Source organism: Protopterus annectens, chromosome 4.part0 (assembly GCF_019279795.1).
Source record: "Protopterus annectens isolate FY-2018-M chromosome 4.part0, PAN1.0, whole genome shotgun sequence".
Lineage (NCBI taxonomy): Eukaryota > Metazoa > Chordata > Ceratodontiformes > Protopteridae > Protopterus > Protopterus annectens.
The window spans coordinates 300,581,931-300,608,783 of record NC_056733.1 but is presented as its reverse complement, the minus strand read 5'-3'; the positions used below and the strand labels follow the sequence as shown (position 1 = coordinate 300,608,783).

The 26,853-nt window shown below is 38.0% G+C and overlaps 1 protein-coding gene across 1 annotated transcript in view; it reads left to right on the top strand.

Moving 5' to 3' along the window:
- NOS1 (nitric oxide synthase 1) overlaps positions 1-26,853 on the top strand; it is a 1,255,637-nt gene that overhangs the window by 864,939 nt on the left and 363,845 nt on the right. Inside the window, exon 15 of the mRNA XM_044068292.1 lies at positions 19,850-19,908. Within this exon, the coding sequence (XP_043924227.1) occupies positions 19,850-19,908 (59 nt within the window). The remainder of the gene's footprint in view (positions 1-19,849; positions 19,909-26,853) is intronic.

Here is a 26,853-nt window from a genome sequence, read left to right as displayed (position 1 = left end):
TTCTGCTTCAAGTCAGCATAGTGCTGCCGGACTTGCTCACCAGTCCGAGAGATGCAAGTGTCACTGGTGAGATCACTGGTGAGACTTTCCCAGGCCTCTGCTTTGTATTGGAAGCCCTGGTACTGGTCCTGCAGCAGTCTCATGTCATGGTGTTTAACAAGGAGTCCTACCATGACCTTGGACTCCTGTATGCCCCAGTGCTGTGCCCAAAAGCGCATGCCCTCTCCAACACCAGACATACTGCCTACAGTGGGGACCTACGACTGGTTATGGGCTGTATTCCCGCCTGCAAAGTTTAAATACAGTGGATTTCCCACACTTTGCCATGAGTGGATGGTTTTGAATATGCTGAGCTAAGCTAAGCTATGGCAAACCTGATTGCTAAGGTTGGCAGTGCTTAAAGGGGCAGGTTCAGCACTGCTTACCAATGGGCAAATCCTCTTAGCTGAGCTACTCATTGCTTAGCATTCATATTTAAGTAATGCTTACACCTGGTAAGCATAGCATAAGTTTTATTTTATAGACTGTCAGCTGTATGGGATTGTTTCATCATTCCTGACATACTATAATTTTGTTTACCTTCCTTGACATGTGCTTTCATTACATTTATTCTTGTGTGACTATACTGTATGGGGCACTTGTGTTTATATGGGAGTTTCATAACGTTATTACACTGACACCTCACATCTGGACCTACTACACTACTCTGCCTTACAAATATATGTTATTTACTGCCTAATTATTTAAAAAAAATGATGTACTGCTTTCACATGTAAAATGGCTTTAGGGGGGAATCGAACCAGGAATGACTATTTGCAAATAAAACACTCTAACCCCTTCACTATTTCCACATTGCTATTTTTTGAGGTATATTCCTGTTTAGCTTCTTGTGATGTGTAAGCTAGGCTGAGCAGAGCTGTGCGATGTGCACACCCATTCAGCTATGCTTAAACTTTATTGCGGACTGAAAAAAAAAAATTAAACTGTTGTGTTTTATATTTGTAATATAGGGGCATGCACATTGTTTTCTTTAACACTATCTGTGGGGGGCTGCACTTTTCAAAAGGTGATGACATGACAGGCTTTGCATTTGAGAGGTATGTTCCATAAACTCAACTGTACAAATTTTGATAGAACATCCAAATTTTTGCCTTACATTTCTGGTCCATTTTTCATACAATTGTGGCTTTCTGGCAGATTAGTGGCAAAGCATTAAAGGCTGCAGTTAGTAAATAATGACAGACATTTAAGTTTTACACTTCATACCCCTTAGGAAATTCATGCTAATGTGAAGCCTGTCATTCTGTCGACTTTATAAGTTTGTGAGAGCAATAGCTCACATTTGTCCCTTGTTTTATATGGCTTTGTCCAGATTTCTTGTGAGATTGGGAAGTAATGGTGTCCGAGGACACTCTCGCTACCTTTACATTGCTGTATGGCAATTATGGAGTGCAGTGTGTATAGTGAGAGCAATTCTCTCAGACACACCCCCTATACTAGTGCACAGAACGGTGTCTGTATTAGAGCATGGCAGTGCGCCTTCATGAATATGCACGGGAATGGTCCCTTCTGTGCAAGAATAAGCTATTCTTGCACAGAAGTTTTCTGTATCCCGGGGGATGTCATGCCACCAAGAAACCCAGAATGAGCATATACAGCCCAATACCTTTTACATAGTTAACTGCATTACAGGATGTGTAGAAAACCATGCATCCTTTGCTTTTTAGAGTCTCTAGTAAGCCTTATTGAGAAAAATGTGGAAACAGGAAGCACACCAAAAAGTACTACTGAATATTGACTAAGTTAAAATATACTATGATTATTGCAAACAGTACTAAGAAACATATCTAAAATATTTATGGCCCAATAGCCCATACATTGTTAAATTTTTTAAATGCAATTTCATTAGATCTGATGATTCTTCCTTTATTGATTCATAGGTTCATAGGTAGGTACTAGGCTATCTACCCAAAGGCATTTATAAGCCTAGCCAGAATGTATTGGCTTTCGCCGCTCCCTTAGATTAGTTCCCTGTGCCTCTGTCCAGCAGAGCCACTGAAGTGATCCCCAGGGTAAACTTTCTGTTTCCCATCAACTCGTCACGGTTTCTCTTGAAGAGTGCTAGTGAAGAGCTCTGCCTAAAGTAGATTGGAATCTTGTTCCAAAGCATGGGAAGTCTCTGGGACAGGAATATATCCCTCCAGCACACCGTATTTATTGTTGTGGTGAGTTTTCGATCCCTAGAGCATGTGGCTCGAGTGGATAAGGTTTACTTTAGGTGGAGCATGTCCATCAATTTTGGGTTGGACATGGCCTTATATGTCAGGCAGAGATCACCTCTGAGCAGGCAGTATGCAACCGAGTACAGCTGGAGTTTCTTCAGTTGAGCTGCATAGGGCATCTGTTTGAGGCCAGTGATCCTCTTGGTGAGGTATTTCTGTGGTCTTTCCAGCTGTTGCAGGTGTCTTGTAAGGTACATTCCAAATGGGGCATTGTACTCTATGATGGGTCTGATGAGTGATGAGTAGAGGGACACAATAACCTCTTTTAATCTGGATGCAAACCCTTTTGTGATTAGGTGGGCCAGATAGAAGGATTTTCTAACCACTTTGGTAATGTGATTATCAAAGGAGAGATTACTATCTATTTGGGTCCCCAGATCCCTTATTACGTTTTCCATATTTAGGGGACTACCACATATGTGGTAGTTTGTGGGTACTTTGTTATTTCCAAAGAGAATAACTATGCACTTTTTGGCATTTAGCTTAAGGCCATGATTTTGACACCAGGTATCCATCTCAGTGAGACCCTTTTGGAGGATGTCTGTGTCAGCCAGTGAGTCAATTATAGCCCCATAGTTTGAAGTAATCTGCGAACTTGGTCAGCCATAGTCCTCCTGTGCTTGTCTGTACCTCTGAGAAGTATATACCGAACAGGAGGGGTCCTAGGACTGAGCTCTGTGGAACGCCACTTGTAACCGGTTTAGAGTCAGACCTAGATCCCACAACTCTCACCATGGGGGTTCTGTCCATGAGCCATTTGGTGACCCATCTTGTGACATAGGGGTTTATGTTCAGGCTGGTGAGCGTGTCTATAATATCAGAATGGGGAATGGTGTCTAAGTCCTTTGTGAGGTCTAGGTAGGCTGTGTGAACCACCTTTCCCCTCGTCTATAGCCTTGGTAACTGTCTCAAAGAAGTCCACCAGGTTGAGGAGGCATGATTTGCCTTTGACAAAGTCGAACTGGGTAGGGTCCAATGTTTGTAGGTTCCCAATGTCTCTGTTAATGAGTTCCATGATGATGCGCTCCATAGCCTTGCAGACCAAGCTAGTCAGGCTTATAGGGCGATAGTTCCCAGAGTCTATTGTGGCTCCACCTTTGTGGAGCGGAATAACTGTTGCTGTGCACCACTCTATGGGTACGTAGCCTGGGAGAGGCAATTCAGACACTAATCTTGTATTTTACGTATTACTGGCAATTTTACAAGGTACAGAAATATAATTTGATTTTTTAATCCATGAGTCATGTCCAATATTTGCAAACTGGGCCCTTGTTTAACTATCTCTGCAGATATATCTCCAGAAATCCTAATTCTGACCACTTACACACACATTAGAGTTTTGCCAATAAACAACACAGATTTTTTTTTCAAACACCTTTATTGAATTATCATTTGTGACATAGGCAAATTTATGTTCATATTAAAGTAATCAAACTATATTAACATAACAGCAGTTTCAGAAATATTAAAAAGGTCTAAAACAACTGGATTAATTCTTGCTATTGTCTATATCATGTCATTTTAACTTGGTCCAAGACCATGCCATTATCTTAAATAACACTGATAAATGCAGTAAGATTGCAAAGTGTCCAGTGCTTAAATTTAGCCTGACAGCTTATCCATCCTGTTGATAAGTTAATTAATCCAAGCCATAGTAAACATGCCACTTTCCTCAATCTTAGTTTCACTTTCTACAGATGACTTGATGAAAAGGGAAATCATTGCTGTAAAAAGTAAACGAGGAAGCCCTACCTCCATGATGATAGGGATTGTTTTAGCTGAAGATAATGACAAGATTGCTTTAGAAGATGGTGTAAAAGATGAGTTTTTTCTTCCACAAGGCAAGCTGCTTATTATGTTTTCTGACTCTTGCAAAACTGGTAGTAATATATAAAAATGCAAGCTTAATGTTTGAGCCATTAGATGAAACATCAAAAGATCTAATTGAATTATTATTTTATTGTTTTCAGATGATGGCAATAGATAATCCTTCACTTTATATTTTCTTACTCTAAATATAGAGTTGGGTAATAGCCAATTAATATGTTTAGGCCTGAAAAAGCAAAGCATTAGTTGCAGCATATGAAAAATATTTTTTCCAATCAACAAAATTTGCAAGGAAAAACAGCTCTGACAAAAATATAATGCTGGGAAGGCCAACCCATACACTATTTCTTCAGTATGCCAGAACATTTCTGCAGTCATAGTTGTTACAGTTTAAAAAAGAAACAGCATGCACCCAAATAAGCCTTCATATTAAAATGACTTTACAGTTAAGCAGTCCTGCCAAAAAGTTCTAAAACAACTTGATGAAGAAGTTCAAATAGTGGTAAACTGCTAGGTAGACCTTTGTATTATTACATCAGTATGACATACATCATTTGTGGTCACATTTATTATAGTTACAGTAATCAGAATATCATTAAGAAAACCAGGGAAAAATATTAGCCCAGAGTTATTCCAAGACCACAGCAAGATGAGTCTTAAAGCTGACCGATAGGTTCCCTGCAGTCATACCATCTCTGAATCCAGTTTATTTCATTGTGTTCTCATAGTCCTAATATAGTTATTGTTAGTGTTTAGCCTAGGTTTTCCCATTCAGTAATGTTCTAAAACCATCCATCTTGGAAGTGCTGCAATCATCCCTCCTCACAATGAACATCCAGTATGATTCTTTAGCTCAAATAGCCTGGCCCCATTTAAATATAAGAAAAAAAAAACAGACAGCTATAATGTAAAATTTAGCTGAAGCACATGTGACAAAACAACAGCAACATAGTACTTTAAACTTCCCACGACTCCTCAGTTGGTCTGTTGAATCATAGTTATTATACAATGACTGGCCATTAACATCATAAAATGAGCACGCTGATTGGCCAGCCCATCCAGCGTGCCCATTGAGAATATACAATGGAAAAAGGTCTGGTCACCCGAACTTTTTTCTGTTGATATATTCTTTAATTTTAAGGGTTTTTTTTCCAAAAGAAAAAAAAATGTAGCAACTGAGATCTTCTTTTTTCTATTGCTTATATTCCTGAGCACTGATGTACTGGCTGTGCGTGGGACGCAAGTTCCAAACGCATGCGCAGTACATCAGATAGGGCAAGGAGGAGATAGCCAGAGGCAGAAGGACAGCACGGCACCATTATACAAGGACATTATTTAAGAAAAGTATTTTTTTTTCTTAAATAATGTCATTGTATAATAGCAATTACCTGCTTCTGGGTGTGGGTAATGCTGGATTTACCCATGGTTGTCTTTGTTTTTTCATTCCGGCTTCACTCTTGTGACCAAATCACACCAACCGTGGGTAAATCCAGCATTACTCACACCCAGGCATGAGTTATTGCTTAATAATAATAATACTGTGCATCATGAGGGAAGAATTGAGAGAGAAATTAGAGGAAAGAAAAATACTTCCACAAGAAAAACTGTTCGAAGCTGCAGATAAAAATTTGTGTTCATTAATATGAAAGATTTATAAAAACATTATATAGACAAAGAAACATTGTTCCATTTAAAAAATGAAGTGACTGAGGAAGTTTGAAAATATAAAGAACAAAATCTAGAGAGTTTTGAAAGGTATAAAAAAGAAATATGGACATGGGAAAGAAAGAGAGATCTGATATGGTGCAATATTTATAGAAAGGAGAAAGCCAAATTAATCAACACAAAAAAGGCAGCCACAAAGATATTCAAAAGAAATACAGGCAAAGGCATCCAGATATGGAACATTTCACAATAAAAAATAAGATCACAAAGAGGGAACATAGAGCAGAAGATTATTAAAGTAGAAACTGAAAAAAGATAGTAGTTGAAGTTATGAAATACCTGTAAAATGAAGGATTTAGTGTATAAATCCTAACACAGGTTACATCACAGCACAATGGAACAACGAATCCTCAAAGTGCAGAGAAACAGGAGGAGCAGGAGATATCTGAAGAAGAAGTATGGACATGGGGAAGAAAAAGAGACTTAATATGGTACAATATTTATGCGAAAGAGAAAGCAAAACTAGTCAATACAAAAAGAGCATCACCAAAGATATTTCAAGAGAAATATAGGCAAAGGCATCCAGACACAGAAAATTTTACAATACAGAAATAGGAAAACAAAGAGGGAAAGTAGAAAAGAAGAGAAGTAAAAGATATAGAAACTGAGATTATGGATTACCTGTAAAGTGAAAGATTTAGTGTAGAAACTCTAACTCTGATAACATCACAGCAGGATAGAGCAATTGATCCCCAAATCAAGGAGAAACCAATGGAGTGGGAAACATCTGATCAGTTGCCATATGAAGATATTCTGGAGCCTCCCATAGGAAACCAGTACAAAAGTTCAGTTGGAGCTGCACAATAATGGAAGGAATAGGAAATGGTGGCAACTCTGATGCAGTCAACGTTGTGGAGTGATAGGCCATTGAGTTCCCATATGGAAGAGCAATGGATGACACAGAATGAAACTGAAAAGAATGTGGCACAGGAAGATGCTCTTGAATTTTCTCTAGAATGCCAACAGGAAGTGTAGAACAAAGAATGTCCCCTCAGTTTAGAAGAAAATGATCTAAGAGAAGAGTCGCTTGATTTAATAGAGATAGAAAGACATATTTAAGATCAATAAAAAATAGACTACAGAAAGTCAATAAAACCCCAAAAGTTAGAAGTTTGATAAAACAAATGAACACAGTAATTAGGAAGTTCATAGAGATTCATGCAATATAACAGAAGTAAATAAGATATATTACTGTGCAGGTAAATTAATAACAGATAAAGTCTTACCATAAAAACACAGGGTAGCAAGGGAAAGGAAGGGGAGAAATCAAATGCCATCATGGAAGTATCAAATAGTGAACACTGTAAAGCAGTTAAGACAAGAAGTGTAACTGTTAAAAGATTATAGAAGAGGGAACAGATCAACAAAAATACTCAGAAGGATAGATTTGATAAAGCAATGCACAATATCAGAGCAGATCGGGATCTATTGTGCACTATCACAAATAATAAACTAAAAATATCAGCACATGCAGAAAAACTTAGAAGATACGCAGATAAATATAAAGGAAAAGTACAAAATAAGCAATTTATTGATGACCTAAAAAGTTTCATAGGGAATTGGGAAACAAGGCAAAAGGAATTGAAATACCACCAAAAAAAGAGGAAGTAAATACATTTTGAATCTATGAAGATCCTGTGGAACATAACAAAAATGCTAAATGGATAAAAGAAGTAAAAAAAAGAATAAGAAATTTAAAGGTGCAGGATATGAAATTGTATGAATTAACAGCCAGAGAGATTGAGACAACATTAAGAAAAGCCTCTAATTGGAAAACCCAGGGTCCAGATTCAGTACCTAACTTCTGGTTAAAAGTATTAACATCTTTACATGACGATTTAGCCATGAGGAAGAACAATTTATGTGTTTACCCTGAACAGACACCAGCTGGTTAACAACAAGAAAAACAATGCTGCTACTTAAGAGTGAACCTGCAAGCTACCCTAAAAGTTATAAACCGACAACTTCCTTTCCAACAATGTATAAACTACACACTTAAATTAATGCTGACAGAGTTTATAGTCATTTAGAAGAAAACTCAATCATGGCAATAGAACAAAAGTGTAATGAAATAAAGTCATATGGAACAAAGGATCTTTTATTGTTAAATAAAGTCGTAATGGAGAACTGTGAAAAAAGGGGAAGAATCCAAGTATGGCATGTATAGACTACAGAAAAGCATTTGACAGTGTCCCACATTTATGGACAAAAAGAGTGCTTAAAAATGTATAAGATACACCCTACACTGATCGACTGCATTACAACAACCATGAGTGGCAAACCAATTTGTAGTTAAGCAATGATAAAGGACAAATCATTATTTCAGGGATAAAAATTCAAAGGTGGATATTCCAGTGTGACACTCTGTCACTGCCACTGTTTTGTCTTGCCCTTAACCCATTAAGCTGTCTACTGTATTTATCAGATTAGATCCTGACTACAATTTAGTGCCCAGAAAACAACAAAGTGCAAAGACTTATCTTCTTTTTGTAGCTTTAAAACTGTATAGTGCATCAGATGAGGAATTGAAAGCATGACTGCAAGTGGTCAAAACTTTTTCAGACAATATAAGAATGTCATTTGGTCTTGATAAATGTGCAAAAGCAACATTTAAAGCAGGAAAGCTGCAGCACCAAGAAAATATAACTTTGGGAGAGGAATGTGATATAAAGGAACTTGAGCAAGAGGGAGTGTATAAATATTTGGGTATTGATGAGGGATCAACAATAGAACATGAAGAAATGTGAATAAAATTTAGTAAGGAATATTTTAGAAGACTTAAATTAATACTGAAAACAGTGTTGACATCTAGAAACAAAGTCCAAGCTTTAAACCAATTTGAGCTTCCTGTCCTAACTTACATTATGGAGTGACTGACTGGCCCCAAACAGTGTTGGATCGGTTTGATGGGAAAACAAGAAGGATGTTTTATGCTCATCAAATGATTTATAAAAATCAGTGCATACCAAGACTACATTCTGAAAGAGGTAATGGACTTCCTTGAAACTGATTACATGTATAGATCTGCATTCATGGGACTGCATGCATATCTGCTGACCTCACAAAACCCAAAAGTAGTGAAAGTTTTGAAGCATGAGGAGAATAAGTCTAAGGTGACTTCCCTGCTTAGTTTACCAGAAGCATATCGGCATCAAAAGAGAATGGATATCAAACAAGAAGTAGATAAAAATCAGGCACCAAGTGAATGTGCCAAAAAACAAAAGAAAGACTATAAGGTGAAGTATCAGATGAGAAAGCAATAAATGTGGAAAGTTCATAAATATAGTTGCAAGTATAGAAAACTCTTTGAACAACCTCATTTTGATTAAGATCAAATGCAGGAATGGTTAAGGAGAGGTGAATTTAAACCAAAAGATGAAAAGTTAATATCAGCAGCCCAAGACAGTGAACTATGTATACATTGGTTTACAAAGTCCATTGAACAGACAAATGTAGATTTTGTAAAACAGAACTGAAAACAGTCACACATCTTTTTACTGATTTTGAGATACTAATGACAGCAGGACTATATACTGAAAGGCATAATAATGTGGCAAGACTGTTGCATTGGGGATTGTGCAAACATTATAAAACTGAAGTGGCTGAAACACACTGGAAAAATGAGCCACAAAGCATTATAGAAAATGATGAAGTTTATATCACATGAGATGAACCATTACCAGCAGTTCAAAAAATAGATGCTAGAAAACCAGATACAGTAGTCCATGAAAAGAAGACAAAACTAACACTGATCATTGAAACTGCTACACTCACAAAATCATAAAATATCAGGATTTGCAGGCAGAAATGAGGGTAGTGTGGCTGAAGGATACCCAGAAAGTTCCAGTAGTAGTAAGGCAACGAGCCTAATAAAAAGAATCTAAAATCATATTTAGATACGTTACTGATACATGTAACTCAGTATGAATTGCAGGAGGAGTCATTACTGGGCCCAGTGTTGGTGTTGTGAAGAGCACTTCTGGCTAACATTTAGATTGAAACAATACTAATTTCATGAAAATTAATCCTACTTCGACTTATGAATGGGGACTATTCCTTCATGGTATTATAAATCCCAAAGACTATGAGAAATTATAAAAAGAGAGAAACCACACCACATCACATTGGAGTGTAATTCATTCTGTCAAATTGGCTGCTCCTTGATGTAGTGATTGACACTGAAATGCCATTGAGGGTTCTGTTCCCTGAACTTTGAAGATATTGGATAAACAATACATCAAATACATAAGGGTAAGGTAAATGTGGGTTTTTGGATACTAATACGAAAAAATTCAGATATACTGAATGTTTCAGCTGTAGCAGATGGGAGTGTGTGTGCAAACATATGCAGATTAGGGTCAGAGTAATGGCTAAGTAAGGAAATTGATTTAGTTTTGTGAGCTTCTCTGTGTGTGTCTGTGTTTGTGCGTCTGTGTATGCATGTGTCTGTCTGTCTCTGTCCAAGTGTCTTGTGTAGTGGTACTGTTATGGCAAGTTTTTCTAAGGTATGGTTCAAGGTTTGGGTTAAGAGCAGAGAAAGGGTTGAAACAAGACAGTAAGGTACTGGAGGGGGTGAATTTTGGTTGACCATCCATTAACAATAGTAGTGAACACTTCTTGTGTTCCTTTATCTGAATAGAAATGCCACCACAAGCATCTCTGCTGGGGCATCTATCATTGATCGAAGTTCCAATTCACTGAATTTAAAGCATCGAATACCATTTCAGTGAAGGATTACATCATCAATTTTTTCCCCAGGGAAGAGAGTTATTTGGCCATTGTAACAAATTTGCCCTTTTCCCCAGTGTAGTGCAATCACGGAGTTGGAATATATAATTAGGGGATTGTGGGTGGCAAAGTCCCCACCTTGGTGAGTTTAAAATAATGTAATTTGTGTAAATATTGCTCTGGTGGCCCATTAGTTTTTTTTTTACCTTAGAAATGTTTTCGATGATGTAATTCTTTGCTGAAATAGTATTTGATGCTTTAAGTTTGACGAATAGATGTTCGGCAAATTGGGGCTTCTATGAAATCATATAGACCCTCTTTGCTGAAGTAGGCATTTGAGGAATTAGTTGCTTAGTTATAAGCAGTTCATTTGGCATTATCCTGTATTTTCTATTTATGACCCTGATCCTGGGCGACTTTAACTACCCTACTATAGATTGGAAAACCTACTCATGCCAGAACACAAATTTCCAGAGATTCCTCAATGTTATCAATGCAAATGGCTTGGAATAGCTAGCTGATACCCCCACAAGTGATGATAATATCTTGCATTTGGTACTAACCAGCATGAGTAACCACAGCAGCACCCCTACAGTATCATCCTCCCTGGTAAGATCCGACCATAAAGCAATCACTTTAGAAGTCACCATCTCCAATGACCCCCCTCTAGCTAGGGTCAAACAAAAAAACTTCTCCAACCCTAATTACAACCTCCTGAGGGATGGTATAAACAACTTCACAGACCCCTCCCCCTCTGTAGGAACTGGCACCAATGTCCAACTCTACACCAAAGTATTATACAAGCATTTATATAGATACATGGAATCAGGAATACCTGACAGGACAAAATCATCTTCAGCAAGGAAGAGTAAATCTGTCTGGTAGACATCTGCAATAAATAAACTATATAACAAAAGGAAAACATTGCTGTCCAGGACTAAGAAGGAGGAGGTGCCCAATTGGAAGCAATCTCTCCTTAGCCTGACTAATGAAATCCTCTAAAGCCAACTTCAAGTCCAAATTGGCCATAACTACTAGAGACAATCATTAGGCCTTCTTCACATATGTCCGCAATCTCAAAAGAAACACCCAGATCTGTTCAGAACTGGTGGTGTAGGACACCACATACACAAATGCTGTAGATATAGCCAACCTACTGGCTGACAGATTCAGTGAAAACTTCACCCCTCTGTCCCCCCCATCAGCATCCCCAGTACCTGCCCCCACCCCTTATCTCTAGGGAACAGGGCATCACTGCTCTCTCAAATGCAAAAAAATACAGCCTCCATGGGACCCAATAACATCCCAGGCTGCATTCTACATGAACTCAGGCACAAACTTGCAACAGCATTAGGCACCCTATTCAACAAAAGCCAGAGTACCAGCTTTGTCCCTGCTGACTGGAGGACTGTCTTCCCTTTACACAAAGGTGGAGTGCCCATCAATCCGGGAAATTATAGACCCATTAGACTAATTAGCCTGATCAACAAGGCCATGGAATGGATTACCATGGACCTCATTAACAGGGACACTGGAAACCTCCAAACACTTCACCCCACACAGTTTGGCTTTGTCAAGGGGAGGTCATGCCTGCTAAATCTGCTCTGCATCTTTTAGACCTTTACCAAAGCCATAGATGAGGGGAAGATGGTGCACACCACTTAACTTGACCTGGCCAAAGCCTTCAACACTAATTCCCACTTGGGCATAATAGACAAACTCTCTCAACTAGGCATCAATCCATATGTTACCAGATGGGTAGCAAAATGGCTCACTGACAGAGCCCACCTAATCAAAATAGGGGAAGCCACCTCAAGCAGTAGACCCGTAATGAGTTGCATACCCCAGGGATCAGTCCAGGGCCTCTGTTATTCTTCTCCTCTGAGGTGCAGGCCAAAACCAGTAGGCTTTAGCTGACCAAGTCTACAGATGACTGCAAGCTGGGTGCGGTCATCAATTCCCCAAGTGATGTGGATGTCCTCCAAGAGAGTCTCACCCAAACGAATGACTGGTGCCAGAAACATGGCCTCACGATGAATGCCAAAAATTCCATCATCATACATTAATAACAACATCCTAAGCATGCAGTCAATCGTGAGAGATTTGGGCACCAAGGTTTATAGCAACCTGACTTCTGACCACCATGTTGCTTCCATTGTATGGAAAGGTTTCTACATGGCCCACCTCATAAGTAAGAGTAGCTCATCCAGGGACAAGGAAGTCATAACATCCCTGTATTCTTCCCTTATAAGGCGATTTATTGTGTACAATGCCCTCTTCAGCATGTATCTCCCAAAGCACATGCAGCAGTGGGAGAGACCACAGATGTTCCTCACCAGAAAACTCCACGGCCTCAAACATCTACCCTACGCAGATAGGTAAAAAGCCCTGTTCCTCTACTCAGTTTCATACAGACTCCTCAGAGGTGATCTCTGTCGGGCATACAAAGCAATCTCAGACCCCGCCTTGATGGGACTGCTGCATATCCACAAGTCAAGCTCCACCTGAGTAACCTGCAGGTGCAACCTCAACCCGGTCTGTGACATCAATAGGACTTGTTGGGGTGACAGATCTGTGTCCCAGAGACTCCCTCATCTGTGGAAGAGACTCCATCTCCACATCAAGCAGAGTACCTCATTATCTCTTTTAAAGTGAAACCTGGATAATTGGATGGGAAACAGAAAATACACCCCTGGGATTCCACCTGTGTCCCTATCGGACAAGGGCTTTGGGTGCTGACTTGTCTAAACATGGGCTAAACTCCTGGCTAGGCTTATAAGGGCCTCACGGCCAATATTCTAGTAACTTCCTATGATCCTATGTTCCTCTGATTTCCTTCCACCTCTGAAAGTCATGTAGTATATAAAGTGCATACCTCTCAACTATCCAGATTTTAACAGAATGTCCAGATTTTTGGTCTTTTCCTCATAAGATTTCTGTTTTTCAGGCAAATCACTGAGGACTGAAGCACACCTAGTTACATTTCTTTATGAAGATGATTACACAGACCACTGGAAGACAAAAATGATAGCTGACATACATGTAAGTGCTGGTGATACAGGGTGACCACATGGAAGATATGTTGCAGACCCACATGGAGTGAATGCTAAACCTGCAGTTCTATGGGCAAAGATGTTGTAGTCATTGCAATGAGGACTGATGTATATGGACTACATGCCCACATGCACACAGTCTGGTATAGTGTCATAGTAGTTATTTAGTTGCATTACACAAGTTAGTTGGTAGGTGGATATTGTCCAGCATGCACAGTCTTGTATATATAAACTGATCCAAGTGTGCTCGCACAAGTGCTCTGGAGCTGTCATGGCACTGAATAAATTGTAGTGGGACAGGCAGGAAGAAGGCAATAGGAAAAAGGACATCCAGCAATAAGATGCAGTGATTGTATGACAGCCAACCTGCAGCAGTGAGGTATAACTGTTGAAGGAGGAAGGAGATTGACACCGAATTCATATATATATATATATATATATATATATGTGTGTGTGTGTGTGTGTGTGTGTGTGTGTGTGTGTGTATATATGGCCAAGACCATATGATCGACATTTGAAATGCCAACCATGCAGAACCGGCATCTCCGTACAGTGCAGAATGGAAAGATTTCCATTTCTGTAATTTCTGCACTGTAGTGCAATCTCAGAGTTGGTATATTTAAGTTAAGGGGGGTGTGGGGGAATAGTAGTTTGAAGGTAAGTTACTGTGTGTTTCTTTTTTTATATTACATGGTCGGCATTTCAAATGTCGATCATATGGTCTCGGCTATATGGCCTTCAACATTATGAAATGTCGACCATGTATAGTAGACCCATATATACACACACACACACACACACACACACACACACACATATATATATATATATATATATATATATATATATATATATATGTATATACACACACACACACACACACACACACACACATGACATTTATATATATATATATATATATATATATATATATATATATATATATATATATTTTTTTTTTTTTATTTTATTTTACATTTGTTGACCGGGATAGTCCATCTGGGTATGAGCCCAAGGCCCGGGGAGAAAAGCTCTAATAAAACAAGAACAACATTGACAGGTACAGTGTCAGTTTTACATAGAATTTACATAAATATCTAGAGACAATAAAGAATGTACAATATACAATAGGCACTTTATTGAAAAGCAGAAAGTTATTACAATATAGTAAAGTCATATTTATATATATATATATATATATATATATATATATATATATATATATATATATATATATATATATATATATATATATATATATGTTTACATCCAATTGGTCATGAGGTCAAAGTTCAATCCCACGGAATTCCGAACTGAATTGTCGAATTTTTTTTGTGGGAATGCGCAGAATGTTGCATGTAACATTGAATTTGAATTTCCCGATTGCACACCCGCCGCAACAAGCGCTACCATGGGTCGAGAGGGGGGTATAGTGGCCTGGCCGACGTTCAGTATTCTCGGGTTTGACGTCCGTAGCTTCAACATTCCACGGTCCTGGTGTTCTGCTGTCAGCATTTTCGCGTTTGACCATCGGCCGTACCCGCAAATGCATGTACACTATATATATATATATATATATATATATATATATATATATATATATATATTTTTTTTTTTTTTTTTGAGGGCAGGGGTCCATCTTTAGTTGATCATTTGAGTACACTTTAATATATGTACATATGTATACCCTTACAAAAGAAAATAAATTATTAAATTATACTCTTATTGTAGGTAGATGATAGGTGGTGTTAACAAGTGGGAGTGGGGTATACATGGAGACTTAAAAATTTAGGGGATGAAATTTGATGTGGGCTTATGTGGTATTAGCCTGGCTTGGTGCAGGTACAGTGCCAGTTGTTAGTGAGGTGGTCTTTGAGCAGAGTTTTGAATTGGTGTAGGTTGGCAGCATGTGTTGAGGGATTGAGTTGCAAAGTTTAAAAATGTGGTGGGAGTAGAGGGCATCCCCGGCTTTGTTGTTGCTTTTGGATACTTGGAGGAGTGTTTTGTGCAAGGATTGGAGTTGCCGAGTGTTGGCATATGGTTGGAGTAATTGTTGTAGGGCTGGGGTTCTGTTTGGCTGGTATATTAGTTGGTGAGTAAAGACAAGTTAGGTTTAGGTTAGTTGTGGGAATTCTAGCCAATTTATTTGTTGTAGGGCAGAGCAGTGGTGGGACCTATATGGGGAGCTAGTGGCGAACGTGGCTATTTTATTGTAGGCTGATTCAAGTTTGTTAAGGTCAGTTTTGTTAACGTTTGTAAAGATGGGAGAAGCATAGAGAACAGTACATAAGAGATGAGTCCTGGCGATGCTTAGTCTAGAATTGTTCGTTAGGAAAGGATTAATTCGGTAAAGAGAGCCTAGTTTGATGTGTGTTTTTTTAATAGTTTGAGAGAGGTGTAGGTCGAATTTTAATTTGCTATCAATTGTGACATCTAGTAATTTGGTATTTGAGCTGGTGTTTATGACTGTGGTTTGGAGGAGTGGATTTGAAAAGTGGCTGAGGGATTGGGTGTTTTGGTGGGGAGAAAGAGCATGAGTTTGGTCTTGTTTGGGTTCAGTATGAGGTTAGTGTTAGTTAGCCAGGATTCTACTTCTAGGAAAGAATGTTGTATTATAGCCTGTTGTTGTGTTACAGAGGGGGTGGAGCAAATCAGGGTAGAGTCATCTGCATATTGGATGACAGAGGTGAGAGATGTGGATTTATGGAGTTGATTTGTGAAGATGGTAAAAAGTAGGGGGGCTAATATGGAGCCTTGTGGAACTCCTGTGTTAACAGGGAGCAAAGATGATAGCTCCTGTTGCTATCTAATAGCCTGCTGGCATTTGGTTAGATAGCTGTGGAACCAAGCTAGGGAAGAATAACTGAGATTAATGTGGCCAGTTCTGACACCAATTTTTGGTATGAAACTGTATCGAATGCCTTTGAGAGATCTAGAAAGATGGATAAGACATATTTATTCTGATTTCTGTGTTCATTTATTATGTTAGTAAAACTGAGGATGGCGGTTGTGGTGCTGTGGTGGGGGCGAAAACCATGTTGTGTGCTTGATAGGAGGTTATTGGAGATAAGGTAGTTTAGAAGCTGGGAGTGAATACATTTTTCTAGTATTTTGGAGAGAGGTGAAAGAATAGAGGAAAGGAATTTGGAAATTAATCTAATAAAGTCAAAGAAAATGCGGATAGGTACAAAAGTTGTAATCTGAGCAAACTGAAGAATGTGTGTTTTATAAAGAACTTTGTATTGCATTATATTATTCCTGTGGCATTAGTGATTCATTTTGCCAAGAAGTTTGTACTGAAGTGTTTAGGGGATCTAGAACTTGTTCATTGGGATATTGTTTGTTTTATTTAAAGGGTGTGGTTGAGATGGAGGCTATAGTGGAGTTTCCTTCAGCTGCTTTGAGTGGGGGTGTTAGTTAAGTATAGTGAGAGTGAATTGGTGGGCAGCAGGTATTTCATATTTAATGGGAAGGTTACCAGAGTGTGTTGAACAGGAAAAGCATGATGACAAAGAAAAGTAGAACTAGTTCTAGAAATTGGGGAATTTTGTCAAAGATATATATTGGGGTAAGATTAAAATGTTCTATGGTTGCATAGCTAGATAGATAGTCAAATATCTGTGGAAAAAAGTATCTGTCATAATTTTACAATGGTTAAAAACAGTAAATACTGCATATGGTAACTAATGGCATAATATTAGTATAATATTGGGATATTATATGTTTGACTATCTATGAAAATTTAAATGTTACAGGGAATTTGAAACACAGAAGTGCTGATGCATTACTACATTCCTTCTCAAATGTAAAGTGGATGACTTTCAAACATGTTGAGCTCAGCTGTTCCATGCTGGGATTCTTAGTCACTGTTCTTCATAAGAAATCAGTGTAGGTACAGTTTCATTGTGTGTACCAAAAGTGGTTCCTTTTCTGTTTAAGTTTCTCTTTTTTTTTTCTCAGTTGTGCAAGTCTGGAGGCTGGATCATACTTATTAACTGTACAGACTTTTTTCCTATTATATTTAGTTTTTACACTGACTAAACAGCAAAAATGCTGCTTAGAAAGTCTAAAATAACAGCTCAATCAATCTTGCTTTCACTCACATGCATGCATACACACACACACACACACACACACACACACACACACACACACACACACACACACACACACACACACACGCATTTGTTTTTTAGTTTTCTTTTTTTAAAATATATTTTACACTTGATAAACAGCAGAAGCACTGCTTAGTGAACACAAAATAATGGTGGATGTTAGTTTTTTTCAGTTCGAACTCCATGGCAGCTTGATATGCTGCTCCTGTGACTAGTTGGACTCGATTTTAGCAGGTATAACTTGTATGTTAATACCCTGCTGGAGAACATTCATTCTCCAATCAGGATGCACTCTATGGATTACCCATTCTCAAAGAATTAATAACAAGTACAATTTTACTACCTCTAAATTGAGCACTTTAAACTGTAGATCATTCCATTCTGCTAAACAAATTAAGCAGCTATGGTCTGTTAGGAAGTAACCCAGTGTTTCTCCAAATGCCTTATAAATAGCACAGTTAGAGTCATAAGCAACATCAGCCAATCTGAAAATGGTTTACTAAACAAAGGGGCCTTCCAGGGTTATGTTTTAGGCTCTTCACGATTTTCACCTTCTATTAGGAACTTGTCCTGATAAGTACCTAGCATTAACTGCTTACTGTATGCAGATAACATCATCATTATAAATATCCTAAAAACAATCTGCAGAAAAAAAATTCAGCTCCCTGGGAAACTGTCTTGTCAGAAATAATCTCTATATTAATGTTAGAAACTATTGCCATGCTGCAATGAATGCAGAAAAGCCTTGCCTCTGTCCAAGCTCCAATGATAAAAGACCCCCATCACTACCCTTTTTCCTATTATTACCATGGAAAGAGCTGCTAATTTTATCACAAAACATAACAAGATTAGCCATATTATGTATATATGCAAATAAAAAGGGGCTAGCATCCATGGTCACGTTGTTGTGTCTTTCCGCTTTTCCCGGTTAGGGGTCGCCACAGCGGAACTTCAGTCCGCTAATGATTGGCAGTAGATTTTTACATGTCGAGTTGCCAGCCCTGACGCACAACCTTCAACGAAGGTACACCCATTCACGCATGTCTCCACACAGAAGACACTCTAGCTGAGAATCGAACAGGACAACGTCTTACTGTGAGGCGACAATGCTACCGCAGCACCACCACCGCATATTCTATTTCTTTTATGCTACATTCAAGTACTTATTTCTGCTTTGCAAAGTAGTTTGATTTATACAGATCTTGTAGGGCACCTGTAAATAGATCACTGTTTATGTTATATTCTAATCATAGCTAACCTTCTAGTCAATTTGGTCTAAATGGATGAACATTTAAACCACCAATTTAGACTTAACAATTTTGTACTCACTGTAGGCTATTCTTCATACAAAATCACTGCCAATGTGATTTATATTTGTAGTCTGGGAGTGTTTTTTTTTGTGTGTGTCCGTGTGTGTGTGTGTGTGTGTGTGTGTGTGTGTGTGTGTGTGTGTGTGTGTGTGTGTGTGTGCAGTGTTTTCCCTTGGACTTGGTATTTATAAGTTTGGGGAGATGGGGATTGTCCCCACATTGGATGTGCATGTGGGTTTGCTCCTCCTACAAAAATACCATTTAAAGTATCACAAAGTGGAAGGTTCACCTGACTGTTTTTAATGGTTGAAACTTTACTGATGAAGGTTGTGCGTCAGAGCTGGCAACTCGGTACGTAAAAATCTGCTGCCAATCATTAGCGGACCAGAGTTCCGCTGTGGCGACCCCTAACCGGGAAAAGCCGAAAGACACAACAACAACATCTGAATGGTAAGTAGGGGAACTCCTTATGACAAGACTGTTTTAATAGTGAATTGACCTTCAGTTGTTTAAGCCCAGCTTTAATGTATCCCAACATTTCATTACAAGTCGGTATTTTTTATTAGTGTGCTTTTTCTTACAATGCGTTATATAAAGACTGTGCTATAGTCATAGAAGACAGAAACCATATCAGTTTTCAGTATTCACCTCCAGTATTAAAGTCATTTATTCTGTGCTGAGATAGGTGTTTATGTTGACAGTGCATTTGCAGTTACTTGTAAATGTTTTGCCTTTTATGTTTTATGATTGTTTTGACTCTTGTGTGAGGTTAATGCTTCCTGTATTTTCTTTTGCTTCCAATTCCATAGAAATTTGGCTGTGCACTGATGGACATGAAACATCCAAACTCAAATTTTGGAGAGAGGCAGTAAGTACATTTATTGCAGTTTGCATTGAATGTTAGCAAAATGGGTACAAACTGTATTTTTCTACAAGAGTGAAAGAAGAAAACAGACTATTTATTTTATGAACATTGAATATTTTATTAGCTTTTTGCATAATATTATTTTGCTTGTGTACTGATCTTATTAAACCATTATTCTTTCTTATGCTACAATGTAAAATATCCAAGAATTAGATTTAAATATATTTTAATTATTTATTTTCCATATAAAGAACTTAGCAAACCTAGAATTTCTCTCTTCACCAGAAAAAAATATATTTTCTTAAAAACAGATATAGTTCACACTTTATTCATATTTAGCAGGCTACTTAATATAGTCATAACATGTTTATAGTGTATGGAATGCCACGATTCACATCAATTTTGGGGAAAAAATAGTTAAGCTCTAATCTAGTGCGAGATGCAGTCTTAACAGGACATAAGGGGGTACTTAACAATTGTTAAGACACTCTGCCAAAGCATAAAAATCAGGTCTTGCCCTAGGCACTAAGAAATAACAGAGAACAGTGGCAGAAGTTAAAACAGCTTAATTTCTGCCTGCCATATATACCTGTCAACTATCTCCTGTAATTTTTCTTTTTTCTTTTTTCAGTAAATCGCTAAAATTACAGGCAGTCAGAAATTCCACAATTAAAATTTCATACATCTTATTGCTCAGAAAATGTATATTGAAGAAAACAAATGTTTAAGTTAATCAGAGGATCATTTAAAAAGTGTGTCTAATTTTGATGCTTTGTCCCCCCCAGAATTCTTATACAAATAAGGTGAGGCGTGTGCTGCTGTATGTTTGAAGGGATTTGCTAAGTTCTTTACTTACTGGTTTTCAAAGTGCTTTTTTTATAACTGGTACTATATGGAGCAAATAAAGCTCCATGCACTATAAAGAATTATGATTAGAGTCTCTGATTGTAACGTTTTACTATGTGCTCTTGACATGGATAGCAAGATTTGCCTCTTGAGATTTGCTCTCAAAGTAAATTTCTAGTCATCCATGTCTCAAATACATAATTATCTGATTATGATTTGAGACCCAATCATAGTCCTATGTGTTAGTAGTATAGCCTAAACTTAAGTTGTTGCCTCTTCAATTGGATTTTTAGATTGTATTTATTTATTTGTTCATGTACTTGCTTACTTGCTATGCATCAATTGCCTAGTTATTCCTATAGGTTGAAGTGCAGTTGCACATGGAACTTGTGGGGAAGATGCCAGAGCTTTTTTTTTTTTTCCTTAGATCAAACAGTAAACATGGAGGTCACTTAAAATGCTTCAATAGGTTGCTAAATGGGCTTCCCTGCAAATGGCATCAATGACCAAAATGAATACTCAGTTGACAAATGAAGCATTATTTTGTGTGTCACACACAAAAACAGACACACACACACACACACACACACACACACACACACACACACACACACACACACACACACACACACACATACCATGGACAATTTAAAAGTTGCTAGTCACCTGCCATTCTACCCAGGGATTAGTCTGAGTGGGAATACATTTGGTCAATTTTGTAGACCAATAATTGCAGATTAAAATGATAAAACAGAGACAGATAAGGCTTGTTTACTTACTAGAGGAGTGAGAGCATTTTATTTTACTTTTGTTTGCTTACTAGGGGTAGTACACTGACTTCAGTGGAGCAATTTTAGGCACAGCACAGGTGAATACAACCACAGTTGTATAGATTGTCAAGGGCAACCTTATAAAAATAATATACTGTAGTACAAATTGGTATGTACAGTGTTTACAATAATAGTTTATTATTATTATGACATATGATAGAAGAATTTGGAGGACTAGGTAAAGGAATCTGACAATTATAGGGGTTAAAGAGCTTAAATGATGTGACTCACTTGAGAACACCTGTACTATGTTTCCTCAAGAAGCTGTTTTGGAATTCAGGTCTAAATTCAGAATAGGAGAAAAAAAAGTCTTTTAGGTGGACTGATAGCAAATCCTTGAGTTTTGCTGCTGATATGCATAATGCATGGTTTGTGCAATGTAGTTTTGTTTTTGGTGTCTGCAAAATGTAAGTAGAATGTTAGCAGCTTCTGCGGTTGTAAGAAGAGGTTTTTATAGTGTGCTTAAATACAAGAGGTGAGAATGTTTCTAGGTTTGTAAAGTAGAGCTCCAACTAAGGGGTCTACTGTCTGTTAGAAGGGAAGCTATTTGGCTATACATAAATTTAAGTGGTCATGTTCATGGGAGGGTTGAGCTGGTGATAAAATGATAAATGTTATTAGAGATGTTCTGTGGGGTGGATATGTTTCCTACTGTGACTAAAATGGTAGACTATATTGATGGTGAACCAAAGGATACCCTTACTTATGGCGGCTGTTGTTGGGTTGGAAGGTTAAGGAGATATCCTTCTGGCCAAGAATATAGGAGAGTTAACCTTACTTCATGTTTTTTTCTACGTGGAGATGTAAGTTAAATGCTTGTTCTAGACACATCCCAAGGTATTTTAAGATGATTGTTGTTTCTGTTGGAGTGTTATTTAGGTCTTTAATTTGCAGAGACTTTGGACAGCTGGCAATCTTTCGACGAGTGTTAGCTTTAGTTCGGTATATATTAAATTGCAGTGGATTAGCCATTAGTTAAGGTAGCATGGCTTGCTTTGTACTGGAGTTTGTGCTTCTGAGTGGGAGTGGCTAGAGCTGAGAATGACCATGCTGTCAGCATATTATATTAGTGGTATTTAAGTGAGAAATCATAAGGCACTTTACTGATAAAATGAAGAAGAGCAGGAGGTTCTAGAATGAATCAGTAAGGAACCCCTTTCTATAGTGGAGCAGAGTCGGAAATGGAAGTCTTTTTTGACTCTTAAGAATCTGTTCCTGTGAAAGAAAGTAATGAAACTATGCACTCTGTTAAATTTGTATTATGACTTACGTAACTTTTATGTTGTTTGTAGTGTTTTCAAAGCACTTATATTAAATGCACTGTGTCTGAAAATGGCCGGTTTTGATCAATGAGCTACCCTGGTAAACAAACATAAAATAAAATAAAATGAGTAAACTACTGTGAAACCACTGCACTCTGTTAGTTTCTGTCATATGGTAGAGGAGTAGGTTGTGGTGAGTGAGATCAAGGCCTTTGTAAAGCCTATAAAGACTGCATCCGTTGAGTTGCCTTTGTTCATATTGGATATGATTTCATATTATACAATCCATATTCTTGTCATGGTGCTGTAACCAAGTCAGAAGCCATGTTCTTTTTTTAGAACAGAGGTGAGATTGCTGGATATATGTTGAAATTTGACTTAATAAATGTTTTTCTAGAATTTTGTCTAGAATAGGGAGAATAGAGAGAGGCCAAAGTGGGAGGGATTTCCTGATTTTCATTGCTCTGGAAAAGGTTTAATTAACTCAGATGTGTGGCTTCATGTTTTTTTTTTTTTTTTTTAGTTAGAAGTTATACGACTGAGAGAGGAATAACTATCATATTGACAATTCACCCCTAAGAGTTGACCCAGCAGTCAGGGACTTAGGGATACACATAGAGAGGAATATAGCCATTGGCCATCGTATCTACAGTAGTGAAGAAATCATTCAGTGTTGTGCAACTTATAAACAAAGGTATGGCATCTAGGTCTAAGGAAATCATTAGTCTACTGTATTCGGCATTCATCAGACCTATCACTGAGTACAGTTATACCCTTTGGTATTTATTTAACCAGGCATATCCAACAACTGGAAGACCCATAGAGGTTCCTCACTAAAAGAATGTAGGGTGTAAGAAACATGTCCTGTGCAGACTGCTTCAAAGCCTAATCCCTGTATTTTGTCTTATAGAGGTTGTTGAGAGGAGATCTATCACTGACATACAAGGTATTGTCAGACCCTACTCTGATGGACCTCCTGCATATCTACAAAACCCTCCTGCATATCTGCAAAACAAACAGCTTCAGAATTACCCATTCTAAAGACTTAAACCTTGCCTGTGATGTAAATAGGACCTGCTGAAGAGACAGGCATGCATTCCAGAGATTACCTCTTCTCTAGAACAGGCTCCCTATCCATGAGAAGCAGAGTTCCTCCCTAACCCAATTGAAGTGATACTTGCACAACTGGATGGGGAATAGGAAATTCATCCCTGGCTTAGCACCGCTCTCTTTAATGGACACAGGCAGCCTGTAAGTGGTTCATCTCCCACTCCCCGTCTTATAAATGTTTCACCTCCCAAGCCCCTGCTTACAATTATCAAGGGTACCAGAACTTGTCAGAGATTTGGGATGCATGGCTAGGCTTAAAAAGGCCCTTGTGGTCGTTAGCCTAGTAAACACCTATGAACCTATGAATGCTAAAGAAGACTTTGCATAACTAAATGAACCAGGGACTAAGGTTATCAGAGACTGAGGAAGTATCTTTGGGCATTTGGCTTATGTGGATTTCAATGTCTTTAGATGTATTTTTTTTAAAGAGAAATGAGATATGAATGGAGGTGGACAGGGTGACTGAGTGGAAAGTGTGGGAAAATCTATTTTGAACTAAGGAAAAGTACTGAATTTTTGAGAAAGTCAGAACATAGCAGGAAATTAGAAGAAGTACTGTCATGGAACTTTTAAGTCCAGTAAGTTTATTTTTATTTAACATTTGTTTACCGGGAAAGTCCAACTGGGACAGAGCCCATTTTCAGCAGATGCCCAGGATGAAATGCTCCAGATGCGTGTCTTTGGAATTTTGGAGGAAACAGGAGCACCCAGAGGAAACCCACATAAATGCAGAGAGGACCTCCAGACTCCACACAGATGGCACCCCAGGTGAAAATTGAACAGGAGAAACCCTTGCTGTGAGGTGACAGTTCCTACCACTGCACTACTGCACCACCTAAGCATTAACCTCCTTCAAGGATTGTTTATGTTTTCCTATGGGGTGGTCTGTCTGGCTTCCTAATGTTGGTTTTGCACTCTAGTACGGATTGTTTGGCCTAGATAACATAGTAATGAAATCTGCCTGAATTTCTGGGGTAGGGTCTTGTTTCCATTTATGCCAGGCTTTGTCCCTTAGGTAAAGGTGATGTTTGAGTTCTTTTGTCATCTGTTCATCTTGTTGGCTCTAAATAATCCCTTCATAAGAGGAAAGAATGTATGTTGAAGTTGTAGAAGGGTTTGCATGAGGGCAGAGGTGTAGATAGCTATTAATGTGCCCCAGAACTGTCGCCAACCTCAACTTTAAGTTGAGGAACAAAAAAAACACAAACGCTGTGGACTTGAGGAGCAAAATGAATAAATAAATAAATAAAAACTCTTCTCTCGTTTTAAACTGTAGCAAACTGTATGCTATGGCTTATACTATACATGAAGTATTACAGTGTTTCAGTTCTGACTGCAAATGCAGTGCTGGAGTCTAAAACTGAAAGGGAAGAGGAACAATGATCAGAGGTGGGTAAGGCAGATAAAGCATGTCTGGAAATAATCCCAGAGCGGACACTAAAAAGCACAAGCTGTACAATAACCAAGGTAGTATGCAGAGGTCAAATGTGCTCAATGCTTATAAAAGATGGCCTTGAAAGAGTCACATCTAGTGACTTACAAGTTGGGTCAAATAGCTAAACTTTAAGGAATTCAAAATAGCATGGCAGATCTTCAAACACATGGAGTAAATATAATAGGAATCTATGTTACCTATATGGGGGGGGGGGGGGCATTGTACAAAGGGGCATTTTTTTTCTTAAGACTTTTAAATAAAAGCTGCAGGTCAAGTGCTAAATGGACTGTCCATCTTAAAGCACAGAATGATGTTTTCTTATAAAGTTGCCCTGCGATTATCAATTAAGCACATCTTTAAGAATCTTTTTTTTTTTAAACAGGATTTTAGATTTCCTGGTAGAGTAGCAAAATCAATTATGAAACAATGAGGAAAGGCTATATAATTTGGTGGATGCATAATTCTCGAAACTTTCTTTCCTGTGTCTTTATTCAGATATGTATTGGACCTGTGACCCTTTCACTCTTGTAGTTTGAACAAATAATGTAAAGCCTGTGCTATTTACAGGAAAGAATGTACTCCCTGAGCTATAACAAGCCTTATATCTTCCACCACTTCCATACAGCTATCATATTTCATTCTAAGATGCAGTAGCCATTGATTTAGGATGCTGAGAATATTTCAAAGCTATTCCTTTAACACTGTAATGCTTTTGCTACAAGATCTTTTTTGGGATTATGAAAGCCAGCTATTAGACACGTGGTATTACATTATTACATTACTTTACCACTTTCTTTTACAGGCACTTGGATTCTGTAAATACCTTTGATTTACATAGGAATTTGTTCATGTTAGCATTAGAACAACTTGACATTTTTATACTCATGGACGATGTCATTTTTCAAAATGGATTAAATAAGTAAAGTTAAGATCACACTAGTACTGACAGTACTTTAAATAACATTTTCTCTAAAATATGTACAAATATAGAAACAGATAGGTACTATTACAGGCTGATCTGTTTTCACAGCCCAAATCCATAACCTGACACATCTGCAAAGAAAATTACTTTATTAAAAAGAAGGTACTTGCGTATTATCACAACCAGATTTTTGCGGTAATGCTGGTTGCTTCTGTTTAGGTCAAGTAGTAGCACTGCAGTGTTATGAAGGTTAGAGACGTGTTCTGTAATGTTTTTGTACTTATAGGAAGGTTTATCATTGAAATGGCTCAAAAAATAAGATTCAAAAACAGGTTTCCCCTTTTACCGCCAGCATCTCCTGTCAGTTAAGTGAGTCCCATTCTACTGCAGATGTGTTCCTTCCACATGCTGTAGTTGGTGAAGTAGGAAATCTCTGTTTTCAAACCTGTATTATTTATCAGCCGTTTCAATGATGAAGGTACCTAAGTCCACCAAACCTGTTTCTAACCTTCATAATACTGTCATACATCCAAAAAAAAAAAA